This window comes from Remersonia thermophila, chromosome 7 (assembly GCF_042764415.1).
Source record: "Remersonia thermophila strain ATCC 22073 chromosome 7, whole genome shotgun sequence".
Taxonomy (NCBI): Eukaryota; Fungi; Ascomycota; class Sordariomycetes; order Sordariales; family Chaetomiaceae; genus Remersonia; species Remersonia thermophila.
The window spans coordinates 1,109,436-1,127,369 of NC_092223.1; the positions used below are offsets into that span (position 1 = coordinate 1,109,436).

The following is a 17,934-nucleotide window of genomic DNA, read 5'->3' on the forward strand; positions in this document are numbered from 1 at the left end:
CCCAAGTTTGCTCAGTCCATGGCTTTCTGGAAGTTACAACACGGCATGCGCCTGCTCCGCTCCAATGCTGCACAGCAACCGCAGGCTCCTCCTGCAAGCGCGGGCACGCCCGGTGGAGGTCGTTGTTGCCGACTTCCAGCGGAGGGCGGCGGGTGGATGGGTGGTTGTCTTTTTTTTTCTACAATCAGCGGGCTTATCGGAGGGGACGTGATGATTGGCGAGACGGCAGTCAAGCTCTCCACTTTCCAGCCTCTTCCCGGCGTGGTTGGCGGGCTCGCACAGTGCCTCAATCACTGTTCCACACCGTCTTCTCTTCAGACCAACATGCCATCCCAGTTCATCCTTTTGACGAACCATGCCGAGGCTGTCTTGGGCTCCGTCAGGTCCTAGGTAGCCTCTTCGGTCTCACCCACGACGTCCATGGATTTCTATATCTTGTGCCATGAAATAGAATCGTTTGTTTGCAGCAAGTCTGCCAGTAGCCTCCAAGCCGTTGGTAACTGGTTGAGTTGGACAGTTCCAACAAACGGCTTGTTGTCAAGACCATGGAGCAACACCTCCTCCAAGAGGTAGACAGAGATTCACCACTTGGGCTGGACGGCACGGCTTTCTCTCCAACCCGGTAATGAGAACGGTTGACATGCCCATTTCTTTATACATTTCTTCATCCATGGCAGTGCTCGTTTCAGGGCTGGCCTGGCATGCGGCCCGGCGCCGACCCGGCCGGCCTCCAAAACGGACCAGGAGGATTTCTGTCAGCTTCCTGGGCCAACCTCGATCACGAACATCAGAACATCAGAACATCACCTGCAAATGGAGATCTGGCTGGCCAACAACAGTCCGCTGGCCGACTGTTGACACCGGCCAGCTCCGTAGCCCCCCCAATTCGACCCCCATGACCTCGGGCTGCACTCTGATTACCCTCATCAACCCCGTGCCATCCTCTCTCCCTCTGGACGATGCTTCCTGCTGGCCTCGAATCCGGCTGCCGGAGACCGTCGGCGGGCCCGGATCCCAAGGCCTGCAGTAGTACATCATGGCAGCGTGGTGTGGTCTGGTGTGGTGTGGGCTCAAGGCTCCGAACCATCGGCCAGTCCTATATCCAGCCCAGGCCCCGGCTTCGCTCTCCTGCCATACAGCTCGCCTTTCCTCCTTGTTTGACAATGTCTTGCAACTCGACCTAGGTAACCGAGGCCGTACAATCGGCTTGCAGCCGCTCGTCTTGGTTGACTTTGCGGTTCCAGGATCGCCATGGGCTCACCACCGGCACAGCCCAAGCATCCCCTGATTCACGACTCTCCGTCTCTTGTTCCACCGCCTCTCAAGCCCAACCTCCCGACTGCCGCTCCCTCGCATCCCGCTCGGCCAGGCCAACCGCCAGGAAATCTTTCAAAGCAGCCGGGTCAGTTCCCGTCCGTGAGTTCCCAGATGCAGTCTGGCGAGCCTCCTCCTGGTGGCCGAAAGCCTGGGGCCACAAAGCCACCGAGCGGAAGCATGCCGCTCCCCAACCCTTTCGCTCCGCCACCTCTTCGCTCCGAAATCGAGCCCATGGCCGATCCCACGAGAAACCTTCGGCCGCCGCCCAAGGTCGAAGGCCAACGACCGGACCTCTCGAGGAGAAAGCCACCTGCGGAAGGCTCTCCGAATCTTGGAGCAGCACCACCATCGCGACCCGCAGGCAGTTCGAGGACGGCACAAGCCAACGTTCATGACGCCCCAAGGTCACGGCAGCCTCAAGCTCCGCCGCCACGGCCTGCCAAACCACCGCCGCCCAGCCAGTCGGCGAGCCAACGACCTGCCCCTGGTCAGGCCCAGGCGGGTGTTCGGCCACCGCCCAGCTCATCAATGAACCCGCAGTCAGCTCCACGTCGACCGTTGGGAGCGCAACGGCCTGCAGCGAGCGGTCCGCCAGGCACCCAGGAAAGGCTGGCATCTCCTCCACCGCCTCTGGCAGCCCGGGCGCCCGCGGTACCAGGGCCTCCTCCAGGAGAGCGGCGACCTCCGTTCACGAGCCCGCCACCACCACTTCGGAGAACCCCCACCACGGCGGCGGCGGTGGCGGCTTCTCCTCCTCCGCCAGCGAACCGACCGCCTCCCCGGGCACCGCCTCCTCCGCCGCCTCCCCCTCCCGCGGCCCGACCGAGCCCGCCGAGCTGCGGCACCTGGAACGAGAAGCGAGGCGGTGGTTACAGCACCGATACGGACGCAGAGCATCGCGAACAGTCCCCCTACGCCAAGCTCCTGCTCTCCCTCGACCGCATCCCGCGCTCGCACACCATGGCCGCCACCCTCTTCGCCTGGCTCCTCCTCGCAGGCTTCGTCATCGTGCCCGGCTCCTTCACGAGCCCGGACCGGGCTCCGTCCTCCTCCCCGCCGACGCAGCAGCAGCCACCGCCGCAGCCGCCCCAACGCCGCCAACCCGCCGTCGAGCTCCCGCCGCTCGACGACGACGACGACGACGACTCGGGCCGGCGCGTCCCGCTCTCTCCCGCCAACACCGCCTGCGTCGTCCTCGGCTTCCTTTTGGTGCTGGTCGGCTCCTTCGGCGCGGCGTGGCTCGCCCTCCGCTGGCGCCGCCACCACATCTGGCTCCTCAACAAGCTGTACGCGCCGCTGGTCCTCCACGCGCTGGCCGGGGGGCTGGCGACGGTGGCGGCGGTCTACGCGCAGCACGGCGGGCGGTGGTGTCCGCAGGCGGTTGTGACCGGGGTGGTCGAGAGCGTGGTGTTCGCGGTGAGTTTTGTGCTGCTTGTCTTGTATAACCAGTCGCTGTTGAGGATCCTGCGCAAGGGCGGCGTCGTGGAGACGAAGGAGAAGGGCAGGAAGGGGGCGAAGGGAGAGGGTCCGGCACGATTTCCAGAGGGGTGATGTGAGAAAGAGGGCTTTTTGCTGCTGCTCCTGGGTGTGTGATACCGACGGGTGGCTTTCGGTGGTGAGTTGTGTTGCACGCTGCGGCTGACCGATACCCGTACGGGGGGAGAGACAGCGGGAGGGGGAGGTTCGGAGGACGGATCGGTCGGCCGGCTCTGCGGTTTCATTCGGGATATAGCTCGAGCTCTTCTGGTACATCGTCATCATGGACATGCTCATCACCCAAGGATAGTAGATAGGCAAAGACGCCAGGATCAATGTTTCGCATTCTCGCCGGCTGGACGATGGACACGAGACGTGCCTCCTCTTGACACGAGCATCTCTGCCCGGTTCATTTTGCCAAACATGCATCCGATCAAGCCTCACAGAACACGCGCCCGCTCCTCTCATCCCCCGGATCCCATCGCATGACCTTGCCGGGCATCGTTTGCCATTTTTTACCTCCCATTCCCCTCAGTAACATTCCCATCCCCAATCTGAATCGTCGTATACGCAACAACGCCTCCGCCTCTCTCCCCGCCAACCTCCTCACCTCCCCCGCCCTTCCCCTCCCCCTCCCCTTCCCGATAACTACCTCCACCGCCACCACCATATCCACCACCACCATATCCACCACCACCACTATCACTATCACCACCGCCACCACCGCCGCCGCCATCGCCGCCGCCATCCGGCCCGCGACAACAGCAGCACGTCGCAAGCAACCCCACCACCGCCGCCGCCGAGCACAGCGCCGCGACGAGCAACGTCCACGCCCCGGCCCCGTACGTCCCGTCCCCAGGACCTGCGCCGCCGTATGCTCCTGCACCTCCTCCGTCCCGTGCCCGTCCACGACGTCCTTGACGATGCTCCACAGCGCAAAGTCCAAGGCGCACGCGAGCAGGGCCGCGACGGAGGCCGCGAGCGCGGCCGGCGCCGCCAGGCGCCGCGCGAGGCGCGCGTCGGCGGCGCGCGGGGCCCGGACCCCCGCGTGCCGGCGTGCAGGCCGACGAGGAAGGCGAGGAAGCAGAGCGCGCCGGCGACGGGGTGGAGGATCATCCCGCGCGTCAGGCCGGCGGCGGTCTGGCGCGCGTCGTCGGAGAAGGCGATGATCGGGGCGGAGCCCCACGGCGGGCTGGGGAGGGCGAGGGTGAGGTTGTAGGTGAGGTTGGAAGGGGCGGAGAGGATGGCGCAGGGGGAGTAGCCGACCTGGACGCTGGAGCAGATGTCGGTGCTGGTGGGTGGGCGAGGGAGCCGTGGGAGGCCCCAGAGGGGGCCGCGGGAGAGGGGGAATGGTTAGTCAGTCCGCCGCCGTTGAAGACAAAGCAAGAAAGGAGGGGAAGGGAGGGAGGGGGAGGGGCCGCGGTGTCGACGGGCGGGAGGAAACATCACACGTACCCGTTCCCATCAAGCCCAATCTCGCACCACCCAAACGTGCCAAAGCTCACCACCCGCTGCCGGCGCTCGCCCCAAGCGCTGGTGCCCGTGCCGTTCAGCTCGACTCTCAGCAAATCGATAGTGCGGGTCACAGGAGATGAGATGCACGTGATGACGAGCAGGAGGGCCGCCGCGAAGAGGAGAAAGGTGCTGACGTGCTGGACCAAGACCCCGGCGACTCCCCGAGTTGTTGCCATCGTCGTTGTTGATCTTGTTGGTCTTTGTGATGAGTAGATGGGATGACAGGATGACAGGATGAGAGGTCCGCCGGAGGCGTGGGAAGTACGCTCAGAGACAGAGCTGGATGGAAGAGCTTGCTGTTGATGCTGCTGCTTGCTTGCTTGCTTGCTTGCTTGCTTGCTTCAAGGGCGTGGCACTGAGAACGGCGAGATTCCCGAGCACATGCCAGATGGGACGGGGCCACGAGAGGAGCAAGACACGAACGACAGAACCAGAGCCCTCGCACAAGAGACACGACGAGCTCAACTGGACTGGCCAGATGAGCCATCCGAAAACACCAGAGGAGCTTATATACGCGAGCTTCTACGTTCCACCGCCAACGACCTTTTCATGACGGTTCACAAACACCCGACCTCCATCCTCACCACAAACCCCTTTCCCAGCCTCCTTGTCCTCCTCCAAGACCTCGCGCGACGGCAGCACGAGCGATGGTGCCACGTACCATCCCCGTCGCGTCCTCGTTCCAGACCGGCCCTCTGTGCAACGAGAGGGGTGACGATGAGCTCAACCGAAACGCCTCACCGGCACCGCGGTGCTCCCTTGTCGACCCCGACACGGCAGCCTCGCAACCACCGACGCTGCTTTCTTGGGCGCTCCGGCAGTCCTCTTGTTTGTAATGCTTGCGCTTTCCCGCCATGCGAGAGAGCGTGTGACGTTGTGCCGAACGCTTGGCGGTGCCCTGGTCGAAGGAAGGCCGTGCAGGGGTCGTGGTGGTTCGTTGCAGCGTCGATCGAAGCCATTCGAGGATCCCCCGCTCCCTGCTGCGCGTCATGCATGCGGGTGCTACCTTGGAGGGCTGTAGCATGCAGGTCCACCGATTTCTATAGGGGAATGCACATGGCCGAAAAGCAATGTCGGGCGTGCTGCTGGCTGCAAGCTTGACCCATGACACCGCGAACCGTACCCGGCCGAACCAGGGTTGAGGAGTGTTGGAAAGGGTCAGAACTGCCAACCAACTCGTTTCCGTCATGGACACTGTTGGACGGACGGGCCTTGTTTTTCCCGGGACACGCAGCGCCAGCGCGTGCTCGCGACTGCCAACGGAGGATGTCGATGGAACAAACATGCCATCGCCGGGTATTTCTCAGCCGGCTGTTGTTCCACGATGGGCCCTTGTGGACAGCGAGGTGGCAGGTGTCTCGTGGCTGTGCCTGACATGCTGCATCTTGCCGCACGGTGCTCGCTGCAGCGGACTTCGCCGGCCGGGTTGCGGGCGATCAGGCGTCCGTTCGCAGACCCTGGCAAGGCTGGTTCCGTGACGCTCAGGGAATCGGTTGAGGTCTCTTGTCCCTGGCAGGGGCTGTCGCGACGAGCCTTGCCGGCCGGACAAAAACAACCGGAGTTGATCACCCAGCCCGCGCGGCGCCCAAGCGCTCCGCTAACTAGAGAGAGCATGCCTGCTGAGGAGTGGCGGCCACCTCATGACCGAGTCTCATCCGTAGGCTCATCGGCAGCAGCCTCAGCAGCAGTTCCGAATGGTGCCTCCTCGGCCGACAGCCCCTCGCCGTCGCCCTGCGCGGCGGCCGCTGCGTCCTCCTCTTCCTCGCCCGCCGCCACCCTCGCCTCCTTGGCGGCCCTGTACATCTCCATCAAGCTCTCCCAGGCCGGCGTCCTCTCCCTCTTCAGCCGGCGGGCCATGGCGTAATCCGCCTTGCGAGACAGCCAGGGCGCCACGGCGGCGTCGTCCCCGTCGCCCAGCTGGCCGCAGCTCTCCCAATCCGCAAGCCCGCGGCGGGCCAGGTCGCGCGGGAGCTCCTTGGCGAGCACGGCCTTGGGAACCGAGTCGTTGTGCCAGAGGGCGCCGTCATGCTCGGGCCAGCGGCCGTAGAGCGGGGATTCGCGGATGCGGGTCTTGTGCGGGTAGTTGGGGTGTTCGGTGATTTTGACGAGGAAGGTTTTTTTGCCGCGCGAGAGGGACGTGGTATTCGCCGTAGCAGCAGCAGAAGCGGTAGAAGCCGGCGAAGGAGGAGAAGGAGGAGAGGCATGGCTGCGCGGTTGAGGCACGTAGTCGAACTCTAGGGGACTGCTCTCGATGAGGTCGGCGGCCATGTCAGGGGTGTCGACGATGGAAACGAAGTGCGAGGGGTCCTGTTTGGGGAGGAGGCCCATGATTAGCGCCGAGCGAAAGAGAGAAACAAAGGTCATGCCATTGGATGCCAATGCGGTAGGCTATACGGACTTGAAGCTTCTTGAACATGTCCACCTGGCCGCGCTTCTTCAAGATGTGGAGGACGGCGCGGCGTTCCGAGAGGGTAGCGGGGGCCGGCGACACCTTGACCAGGACGGTGCGCAGGTGAGCCATGGCCCGCTGCGCCTGTGGGAGGGCCATGGCGACTTGAATGGAGGACTGGTAGGTTGGTCCCTTTGGGTTGCGGCTTGCTGAGAAAGTTCCTGGTGTCTTGGGGTGTTGATGTCAAAGGTTCCTCCGACACGGTAGCGGGCCGGAAAGACGAAATTCTTGGCCAAGACTTTCTGCCAAGCCTACAGAAATGCTTGGCGCGGCCGAGGGCGCTCCATCTTGCAGACACACCACCATCGTCAACACGCGCCAGATGTGATTTCACCAGTTCAGGCTGTGCAAGAGAGATACTGTGTAAGAATGCCAAGCGATGGTTGGTCGACTGGATCACCGGGGCAGGTCTTCCCAGCTCTCATGGGCCACGGTGTGTGTACGCGAAGCAGTTGACATACCATCCATCTCCGCTGCCCGAGTTAGGAGGCGGAGGCAGGCTATGCGAGGTATCGGACTTTCTCAGCGCAGCCTCGGCCTCGCTCAGCACGGCAGCAAGACGGCATGAAGGGTCCACGAGCGCCTCGCTATCATGCCGTGCCGGCTCTATGTGCGCTAACTAGAGTCAGCAAGCACGTACTATAGTATACGCTTGCCAGGTCCCGGGGCCCGCGGACGGATGCCCCATCGTAGGTAGGTTGCATATCGGAGCCGCTCACGGCCCGGGGAGGAAGGAGGACGGCGCGAGCACGGCGCCGGCGTTCATGCGGCACCGCGGTTTCATCAAAACGTTATCAAACATGCGTCCCTTTTTCTGAACCTACTGCGTATGTAGAGCACCCAGCGCGTCCCAACCCATGGCTCCAGTGTTGGGCGTATCCTTCATTTTCCCTACCCCTTTCTTCTACACCGCTTGGTTGGGAACGCTAGACGGACAGGCATGTTGATGTCGTGCAGTCGGTTCACGTGTGTCGTTGGTGTTGCGGGGACGGAGGGAAGATGGAACGTGAGTTTGGCAATCGAGAGGCACGACCGACCATGAACATCGGAGAGACGCGTATATACTGGTACTGTATGTAGTGCATGTACTGTGTATGCGCCAGTCGATGGCCACACGCAGTCACCTTCAATCAGGGAGTTAGCTCTGATGCCCAATGTTCTCAGTTGATAGTTCTGGGTGTTCCCTCTTCCTTTCGACTGCGGGCCTTTTTTTTTCGCCTCAGCCGTCCCGTGGTTGGACGCTCATGCCGGCATTGCAGCCAGCTGATGACGACGCCCTTGTTCGGTCAAGGCCTGGGCGAGCCTTGTCATTGGGGAAATTGGGCTCGGCCGATGCCAAACTGCAAAGTCACGCTTGTCGTCCAAACAAAGCCGATACGCCGTGGTCTCAGTTGCTTTGTCCGGGGTCGAACCCAGGTCAACCCTCGCCTCGGACAAACAGAGAGCCATGCTGGCGGGAGATGCGTTGCTTTGTCAGACTGACGAGAACCTGGACGTTTGTTACCCCTCTGTCGGGTTCTCCCCTTGGGAAATTTGCCGGCCAGGGAATCGAAGCGAACCAGGGCCCTGGGACGCCGACCACTGGAACCATGACAATGACAAGCTTGGGAGCTGCCCTGCTGCCCGTCGTGCCATTGGGTGCGCCTGCAAGCCACCGGTCGCCAAGACCGCCAGGGAAGAAGGAGACTCGGGCGCTCTGACTGGTGCATCACGTAACACATGGGACCACTCCCTGAGGGGGACTGCTTGGAGCGAAAAACACGCCAAACCCAAAACTACATGGCGGTTGGGATACTGATGCGGAGCAACTCGATTGGTTCGCACAAGCAGGGGAATCCTGGAAGAGAGCGATGCCCGGGGGGCCCTCTTTGCGTCGTCCTGCGAATCAGGCCGGCGGGGTGGGTTGCGGTGATGATGCTCTCTCCACCACCACGCTACCACACTAAAGTAGCGTCGTGTGTGTGTGTGTGCGTGTGTGTGTGTGTGTGTGTGTGTGTGTGTGTTTACGCAGTACTGTGCTGTGTAATAGTAGTACTGTGTAGAGATGTGACATGGCTGATCGCATCTGGTTTCTGTCTGTACCGTAGGCAGGTAACTACCGTGCAGAAAAGGCGGTACAAGGAAGGAAGCGAGTGCAGCAGCGTATCGTGATGAGAGACGGAACTGACCCGCTCCCTTGGGGCTGGTTGGGGTTGGTTGAGGTTCGGGTGATGCCCTGACGGTTCCCCCGAAACTTTGGGTCGACCGCCCAGCCAAACAATACGTAGCTTGGCAGCGCCGAGGGAGGGGGCCTGACCCACACGCCCACAAAACATGGAGCCGGGGGCCTGGCACCAATCAGCAATCAGGATGGAGCGAGGGGGAGGGGGGTTGCCAAAGAGCTGGGATCCATTGTCAGGTCAGGTCACCTCCCGGGGCTAAACCCAACAAAGCAAATGCTTTTCCATTCCGTCGGGGTTCGTCAGCGACCCAGGGCCCTTGGGGCTCTCTGGGGCTCACAGGCACCAAGGAACCAGGATGGGCCCATTTCTGACCAAAGACTCGACGCTCATCCAAGACTAGGGCGTTGGGGGGGATCCAGCGCCTCGCTCTGTGCGCACGCAACCATTCGCTTCGTTGCTTTCGCCCGAGAGACCGGGAGCTCGTCGTGTGTCCCGTCCGCTCTCGCTCTTCTCGATATTATCCTCCTTCTTCTTCTCCTTCTCCTTCTCCTCCTCCTCAAGCAAGCCCCATAAGTCTAACCACACGACAAAACACGACGCAACAAGCACAACACAAAGTCACCTCCAAAAAAAAAAAAAACACACAAGACCGGATCCGGTCCAGATTGCCCGTTCCGGGTTCGGCTGCCCTGGCGAGCCACATTGTGACCCTGTCACCCGCTCTCCCGGCACTCTGGCGGCAGATATTGGGTCATTATTACGTGACCCTGGCGGAAAAGCTTGGCCATTCCCTCCCTCCCAGTCCATGGTGCCACCGCCTCGGGCCTCCTAAACCCAAGTGAACACTCGGCGCCCCAGATCCTGCGCAGGCCTTGCGTCTTGGGTTCCCCGGGGCTTTTCTTTTCCCGTTCGCATTGTCTTCCTCGACGGCATCGTGCCCACGCCGCCGCGTCTGAAACTAAGCTAGCCCTCCGTTAGCAGCACCCTCTCCGCCGCCTCGGGACCGTACCACCCCCGATCTCTCCGAAAAAGGGAGGCGACGGCCTCGCTTCCCCATGGTTGGCCCCAGCGGTGGTGCTAGTTAACCTGCTGTGCTCCCGGATTCCCTCTTCTCCTCACACCCTTTCCTTTCCTTTCCTTTCTTTCTGGTGCAACATCGACTTTGCATCGGCCACCCGTTTCCAACCGCAACCGCCGCGGCATCTGCATCTGCGGCAACCCGGCCGCAGGTCCGTCATCGCCACGGCCACGTCTTCAACGCCATGGACGCGCGCGCTGCGCCTGGGGCCCAGGCCGGCGCCGCGCCAAAGGGCCATGATGGCGAGCCCCCTAACTCGGAGACGGGGCGGCCTCTACCCTCGACGTACCTACCGCCCTTCTCGTCCGCCACGGACGATGCCGCCTCCTCCGCACGCCATGATCAACAGCAAAACCATCCAGATGAGCGACGAGACGGCATGTCGCTGCCGAGGCCACCACCCGCCCCGACGCCCCAACCCTCAACGTCATCCCTCGAAATGTCGTCGGTTCCTGCCTCGGGCCTCGCCTCCAAGAAGCTAGCACGGAAGCGGAGCGCGCAGGATCTCTACCTCTCGAGCCGCTCTGGTCATCATCGTCACCCCTCGCCGCAGAGGCGGCCGCAGAGTTCGTGGGGGCGTATGCCTGGAACCGCGGAGGGCCTGGATCGTGACCATTTGGCATCGCTGCCAGCACTGCCAGCACTGCCATCGCCATCCGTGTCATCGAGTCGGCCGTTGCGTTCTTACCGGAGCTGGGCCGGGCCGCAACTCCGCTATGCTGCGCAGCACAACCTTTCATCATCTTCATCCTCCTTTTGGTTGTCATCCTCCTCTCGGTCGTCGTCGTCGTCTTACAGGCTTTATTCCAACCCATTGCCGCACGCGCCGACGATCGGGTTGGACCAGCCAATCGAGGTAGACGAGGCCTTTCTCGGCAAGCCTTCCGGCACTGCCGACGTCGGCAGGACGATTGAGGTGGATGAGAGATACGTGCCCGGTAATGCTATCGAGGTCGACCAAGGATGCGAGGTCGGCAATGCTATCAAGATCGACGAGGCGTATCTGGGAGGCTCCGGTCCCGCTGCTAGCGGAAGCATCGAGGTGGACGAAGCATACGACGACGACGACGCCACCGCCACCACCACTGCTGCTGTTGCTGCCGTTTCCGGTCCTTCCGAGAATCTGTTTTCAGGCGACCGGAAGCCCCTGGGCATCGCCAGGCGCATCCATCGCCAATCAAGCGGTCTGCTCAAGCACAGCCGGTCCAGCACTCGGCCGTTGAACCCTCGTGTCGAGGGCATGATCACCAACGAGACGCAGTGTAACGTACGCAGCGCACCATTGCTGTGTTCGAAGACGACGACGACGACGACAACAACAACAACAACACCCGCAGCCGCCTCCCCAATCCCCCCTGCCATCGAACCGTTCATCGAACCCGATCCTTCCTTCTCCATGCCATCCCCCGATCCCGACCTACCCCTGGAGGTCGACTCAACCATGCCCGATGCCGACAATGACCCCGATCTCTCCGCCGTCAAGCTCGCAACCGACCAACTCAACCTACTGCGCTACAGCCGTGCACGGATTGGCGCGCGGAAGCGTTATCTCCCCGAGACGGGCGTGGCGTTGATGTACAGGCGGTCCGAAGACGCGGGGCTAATGTGCAAGGAAGTGGTGTGGAACCCACTGAGGATGAGGAGGCGGAACGAGTTGGGAAAGTCGCGAAAGCGCGGCAGCAGCAGGAGGAGCGTGGTGAGCAGCACCGCGTCGTGGTGCGGCGAATCGGATGCGTGCTCATCGGCGCTGCATTCGCCCGAGCTGAGGCCCGCGGATGAGGAGGAGATACCCGCGTCGATGTCGACGTTGTTGACGCCGAGCTTGGCGGATGAGGTGGTGAGGAGGCAGCGGGGGTAGTGGTCTTGATGGGGTTCTTTTGGGGGGTTTGTGTTTCTTTTGTTTTGGTTGCATTTGTCCTGGAGATTGTTGTTGGATACCCGCCCTTGTTCCTTTTTTTTTTTTCACGTTTTTGTCCTGGTTTCTTTGCACTCACACTGTCGCTTTTACTCTCTCCTACACTCTCATACTCTTTCCTACTCTCTCCCTCTCACTCTTGTACACTCTTTCGCACCATCTCATTTGAACCATTGGGGATCACTATACACAAGGCGTTTCGGCATGGGGGGTAGGTGGCGGGGAGAGGGGGGGGGGGGGTGGTACAGGTCACGGTCGCATATCTTTCGCACTTTGGAGTCATAACTCGGGGAGTCGATTTCGGGGTTTTGGTTTTCAAAGGGGATGGGGGGTTGAGCATTCCACGGAAAAGCGCCGAGCATCTAGACTTGCGCCACAGCTCTCGCTGATATACACCCATGGCCATACTCGGCCGTTCTCTCCTACGTTCCTGTCTACATCTTCTTTATCCCTTTCTCTGCACCATTTACACTGTATACACATCTGGCCTTGGCAGACTGGGCGTTTTCGAGTCCTGCTGCTTTGTACAAAAAGACAAAAATACCATTTTGATTCATTCTGCACGAGGGATGACCTGGAACCATGGAAACCGGCGTGGCGTTAAATACAGGAGGGGAAGGGGGCATGTATCCCTTGGAAGACGTCTCCTGCAGGCAAACACGTTTCTCTCCCATGCCCTCCCAAGGCGCCACGGCCACTTGCGGCCGACAACGCCTCTCTTTAGCGCTCAGAGCCGCAGCCCTGCGAGCTCTCGTCAGTTTTGATGTTGGGCTGCGCCCATCACATGATGAACTCTCCAACCGGGTGGCGCCGCTGCACACGCAGAGGCTCGTTTGTTTTGTCCAACCTTTCAATGTTTGTACACACCATCAGCCTCCGCTCACCTGCCCTCCTTTTTCGCGAGCTTACCTTGGCCAGGTAGGTACCTAGGGAGGGAGGGAGAGAACTAAGCATTGTACCGGACCAAGCCGGGTAACTAACCGTTGGCTCGAGCATTCCAATGGGAGGTGTTTCTTTGTGCCCATCGACGGGCCTTGTTCGGCATCACCTCTGGCCCTCACCCTCACCTCCCCGCTCGCACGCTCGACATGACAAAGCACGGGGAAGGCCTTTTTCTTCTTTGTCGACTCGACAAGGTCGGGCTAACGGGTTCTCCACCCTCCTCTGCCTCGCCTCACCACCATGGGAAGCTCGAGCTCCCGCGTGCTGAGCCCGAGGGAGGGGGTGCGGGGGGGGTAGAGGCAGGGGTGGCCGGACCTGCAGCATGCTGGTAGCTATGATGATGGTGTGGTGGAATGCGAGATTGCCGCGACGCATTGCGCAGCAATCCTCGGCGTAGTCAACGGGACCTGCATTAGACCCGACCTCGGTCGAGAACATGTCTTAAACCTGTCCCCCACTTAGGTCCTCCCACGAGTGAACCCTCTCCTCCCTCTCTCCGTGCCTTCTGTTGCCGTGGCAAAGAGACGGCGTTGGATTGTTGGCTTTTTTCCCCCGTCGACAACCTCCTGCTCAGCGTCTCGCGGCGACGGCCATGGCCCCGGGAAGCAACAAACACCATCTCGATCCTCAACTGTCCCGTGTGCCGTCTTCGTAAGCACAAACATTGTTCCTCTCTTTAGGGCCGGGCTACTGCTACTGCTACTGCTACTGCTACTACTGCTACCACCACCACAACCACCAGCACAGCCAATACAACCACCCCAGCGAACGATCACCTTACGAGGCCTTGTGCCCCCCCTCCCCTCGACAATGGCTGGCGTCCAAGACATGGCCTTCACAGCAGGCGGGTTGCCGTCGGCGGTGAACAAAGAAAGGGGCGGTTTCTGTTGGCAGGACGCGGCAGCCGAGGTGGGGTCGACCGCGTTCTTTGCCCAGTTTGTTGAGCTAGGCGACTCGGATACAGAGTCGCCGGCGGGAGGAGGAGGTGGAGGAGGAGGTGGAGGAGGAGGTGGAGGAGGAGGTGGTGGTGGTGGTGGTGGCGACGGCGGCTTCGGGGATCTTTTCGGCGGCCATCAGGAGCAGCAGAGGCAGCAGCAGCAGCTATCCGTCTCGCCACAGCTTGCGTTTGCACAGCTTATGGTTCCCCCTGACGGAGCTCTCAAAGCTCCTCTTCCCGCCGGAGCTCATTCTCTGCATCCGCAGCAGCTGCTAATGCCAACAAACGTCAACGTACACCAACAACAGCATGGTCCCGACTCGGCAGGGCATCCTCGGGCCTTGAAATCACGTCAGGGCCAACATTTCTCTCCCCAGATCCATTTTCCGCACGCGCACCAGCAGACCCAGATGCATTCGTCCTTGCGGGCCACGTACGACATGGACCTCGACAGTCTCTCGTGCCACGGCGGAGGTGGTTCCGTCTCCGACTCGGAGCTTCTGAAGCTCGAGGGCCTCACCATGCGGTCGCCGCTACCACAGCTGCTGCACGTATCGGCGTCGGAGCCCGCGTCGCCTCCGTCTTCGTCCTGCTCGTCTTCGTCCAGGGCTGGCGGTGGCGGCGGTGGCGGCGGTGGCAGCCCCCGAAAGGCGACAGCCCGCGGCAGCAGCCGGCTTCATGCCCTTTGCACCAAGCTTCGCAACAAGGCCGCCACGACGTTGCAAGGTGGGAGCAGCGGCAAGGAGGCGCGGGTCCAGCAGCAGCAGCAGCAGCAGCAGCAACGGCAAAATCAGGCCGGGGTCACCAAGCAGGAAGACATCGACGGCCTGCTCTCGGCAGCTCCGGCGATGCCAACGGCGCAGATGCTAACAGAACTTGGTTGCTCTGCTCACACCGGCCCGGCCCGCCGGCCGCCGGCTCCCAACGTCTCCAAGACGCAGCTGGCATCGCCGCCCCCGACGAGCAGCTTGTCCAACCACGCCGTCGGACAGGGCTCGATCGGCGGCGCCTCGGGCAACACCCTCGCCGTCGCCGAGGCCAACATCGTCAACGGCTTCCTCGGGGAAGCTTTCCTGCGCAACGGCTTCGTCGCTGGCGATGGACCGTTCGTGACGGCCACGCTGCAACCCCAGACGCCGCTGTCGACGGCGCTGATGGAGCTGTGGCCACAGCCACAGCAGCCCCCCACCGTGCCGGCATCGGCCGTGTCGGCCCCGGCGGTTCCAACCTCGGCGTCCACCGACAGCAAAACGCCGTGGGCCTGTCCCGGCGATTACTTCGTCGACCCGGCCTGCTGGTGGGATCCGTCCCATGGCATGGTCACAGACGCCATGGACGCCGATCCTCTTTCCGCCGTGAGCGCCGCCGCCGCCGCCGCCCGCCAGGACCAAGACCAGCCGGGAGGGAGCTTTCTCTACCCCCCGCCGCCGCCGGACACGGCCGCCACAACCGCTTCCTCCCAAGACGGCACCGCCGACCTCACCGCATGCTGCGCCCCCGACAACCTCCTCTTGCACATGCCTCAACCGCTAGGGATCCCCGCCGGTCCCGCCGGCGTGCTGCACCCGGGCGCAGGCGCCATCCCTGATGCTCCATCCTCGTCTCGCGCAGCCGGAACGACCCCGCGCCGCGCCAAGCCCCGCGCCCCGTCCTCCGGCACGCGCCACCTCTCCTCCGGCGCTTCCCTCTTCTCCTCGCAAGAGCCGCGCCGTGAGCGGCAGCAGCGGCGGCGGCGGCGGATCCTCTACGAGCAGGCTGCGGTCCATCTCCCCTTCGCCGCGCTCGGCCCGCCACGCCGGCGGCGGCGAGGCAGGCCCAGCGGGATCCGGCTCGGGCGCTGGGCGAACAACGCTCCACCGGCGCAGCCGGTCGATGCAAGCTCTCCACCAGGCGGCTGGCGCGAGCGCTGCGGGCGCGCCGGGGGAGGCGGCGGTGCGCAAGAGGAAAAGCTGGACGGCGGCGCGGAAGGCGAGTTCATCGACGAGCCTGCATCATCAGTACAACCATGCCTTGGCGGCGGCGGCGGCCGCCGCCGCCGCCGCGGCAAGCGTGAGCGCGAGCGTGAACGGGGGTGGTGAAGCGTCGCCGACGGGGGGATCGCCGACCCGGAGGCGGGCGGCCAGCGGTGCGGCTGCTCCTGGGGCCGGCGCCGGGTCGGGGATGATGACGATGATGGGAATGGGCATGACCAACCTGAGCTTGGGGATGGGGATGGGGATGGCGGCGGGTATGGACGTCAACATGGCCGCGGCCTACCCTTTTCTCAGCGGGCCTTCCCCTTTCTCGGGGGGGTCGGCAGCCTCCTCCTTCAACACCACCACTGCCACCACCACCACCACCGCCGCCGCCGCCTCCTCCTCCTCCTCCTCCTCCGCCTCTGCCATCGCATACCCCCTTAGTCCGCTCCTCACCACACCCCCCACCCCCGGCACGGCGGCGTATTACAACCCGCACGCTCCCTTCCCCATCCCCTCTTCCCAAGACATCTCTTCCGCCCATCACCACCACCGCCGCACACGCACCGTCGGTGGCAGCAGCCACGGCAGCGGCAGCGGCACGACGACGACCACCGCCCGAACGACCCGCTCCCACGGTAAATCCTTCTCGCACGCACACACCCGCGACCGCGATCCCTCTCGGCATCCCAAACCCCCATCCGGAAGGCACAGCAGCAACAGCAACAGCAGCAGCAGCAGCAACAACAACCACGGCGGCAACCCGCCCGCCACGGACGGGTTCGTCAACTACACGCCGCAGGACTCGGCGCTGCTCATGACGGGGGTGGCGCCGTCGGGGAGCTCCAAGACCAAGGCGCGGCGGGAGCGGGAGGCGCTGGAGCGGCAGCGGGCGATGGAGGAGCAGCTGCTGCTGATGAAGCGGCTGGCGGAGCAGCAGCGGCGGGTCGAGGCCGCCTCGGTCCTGGCGTCGGCCTCGGGGGCCGCCTCTGGCTTTGGATCGGGGGCTGGGTTTGGTTCTGGTGGTCGGGAGGAGGGAAGAAAAGAGGAGGAGGAGGAGGAGGGGGAGGGGGTGAGGGTGAGGGGTGGGAAGGGAAGTCCTACGGCTGCTTTTGGTACTGCTAATACGACTAGTACTACTACGACTGCCGCCGCCGCCGCCGCCGCTGCTGCTGCTGATACGGTTGCTACGGGTGTGGGGGGAGGGGGAGGAGGTGAGGAGAGGAGGATGGGGGTGAAAAGGGAGGAGGTATTGTAGTTGTGTAGAAAAAAAGGGGGGGTTGGTGTCCTGAGTTTGTTTTGTTTTCTTTGCGGGTCTTTTTCGGGTTGCTTAGGGGGGTAACAGGCTGCGTCCTAATTACCTATGAACGCTCTCTTTGCTTGGTGTTAACTACACGGTATACTTGGGAAAAACCCTCGAGCGATTTACGTATTTGGTAGCTGAGGTTTTGGGGCCGGCCAGCCTCCAGGCGGAGACCTAACGTGTTGTGGTGGAAGTAGTTACTATATTAATGAGGGATCCATACGAGTCGAGCATGGATGGAGATGTTCGAGATCCGCTTTCAAGAGTCATCCATGTTCATCAAGGCCGGTTTTTGGGATGGGGTTTGTCCAGCAGATGGACATTCGTTATTCAGCCCCCCCTCCTTTTTTCTTTTTTTTTTTTTTTTTTTTGCTGGATACCGACTCGTGTCTTGCATGCTGGTGACGACTCTTCAATGGTGTCCACCAACAACACATCAAGCCTTGACGTGTCTCTCGCAGAGGTCTAAGACATTGGCACGGCCAACCCTTACACAGCAAGCATGTATGGATGGTGTAAGTATTAGTGAGTGTCGGTCCGTCGCGTTAGGTCTCGGTTCCCACCCTCCCTCGACACGTTGATGCTCATGACCCACATGGATGGCAACGGGCGACTCTCAGAAGTACATGGCTGAGAAGAGCGGCCTTCTATGCAATGATGAAACAAAAACAATCACGGGCCCTCCACAGCAGGGTACTGAGCATGTCCACACAACGGTCAAGTGGCAGCAGCTCCACGGCCTTTGCAGCCGCCGAACCGGAGCCGTTGGGAAAAAAAAAGCGTTGGACAGGGCAGAGGGCAGGGCGGGACAAGACAAGACGGGATCCGTGGACAGGTGAAAGCGCGGTGGAAACGGGGGCGCGGTCGAGAAGCGCCTCTGGTTCT

At 62.4% G+C, this 17,934-nt stretch overlaps 5 protein-coding genes across 5 annotated transcripts; 3 read left to right on the forward strand and 2 right to left on the reverse strand.

The window, feature by feature from the left end:
* Positions 1-1,251: 1,251 nt before the first annotated feature.
* Positions 1,252-2,868, forward strand: VTJ83DRAFT_7270 (uncharacterized protein; the record flags this gene model as incomplete). The annotated part of the gene is made up of 1 exon (XM_071014074.1): positions 1,252-2,868. One exon carries the CDS (start codon positions 1,252-1,254, stop codon positions 2,866-2,868), a length of 1,617 nt encoding a protein of 538 aa, XP_070863487.1.
* Positions 2,869-3,501: 633 nt separating this feature from the next.
* Positions 3,502-4,484, reverse strand: VTJ83DRAFT_7271 (uncharacterized protein; the record flags this gene model as incomplete). Its single annotated transcript, XM_071014075.1, has 2 exons — positions 3,502-4,084; positions 4,249-4,484. 2 exons carry the CDS (start codon positions 4,482-4,484, stop codon positions 3,502-3,504), a joined length of 819 nt encoding a protein of 272 aa, XP_070863488.1.
* A 1,462-nt stretch (positions 4,485-5,946) lies between these two features.
* VTJ83DRAFT_7272 (uncharacterized protein) lies at positions 5,947-6,856 on the reverse strand (the record flags this gene model as incomplete). The annotated part of the gene is made up of 2 exons (XM_071014076.1): positions 5,947-6,615; positions 6,707-6,856. The coding sequence occupies 2 exons, from the start codon at positions 6,854-6,856 to the stop codon at positions 5,947-5,949; spliced, it is 819 nt and encodes a 272-aa protein (XP_070863489.1).
* Positions 6,857-10,181: 3,325 nt separating this feature from the next.
* On the forward strand, positions 10,182-11,855 carry VTJ83DRAFT_7273 (uncharacterized protein; the record flags this gene model as incomplete). The annotated part of the gene is made up of 1 exon (XM_071014077.1): positions 10,182-11,855. The coding sequence occupies one exon, from the start codon at positions 10,182-10,184 to the stop codon at positions 11,853-11,855; it is 1,674 nt and encodes a 557-aa protein (XP_070863490.1).
* A 3,523-nt stretch (positions 11,856-15,378) lies between these two features.
* On the forward strand, positions 15,379-16,925 carry VTJ83DRAFT_7274 (uncharacterized protein; the record flags this gene model as incomplete). Its single annotated transcript, XM_071014078.1, has 2 exons — positions 15,379-16,824; positions 16,881-16,925. The coding sequence occupies 2 exons, from the start codon at positions 15,379-15,381 to the stop codon at positions 16,923-16,925; spliced, it is 1,491 nt and encodes a 496-aa protein (XP_070863491.1).
* Between the last annotated feature and the right edge of the window lie 1,009 nt (positions 16,926-17,934).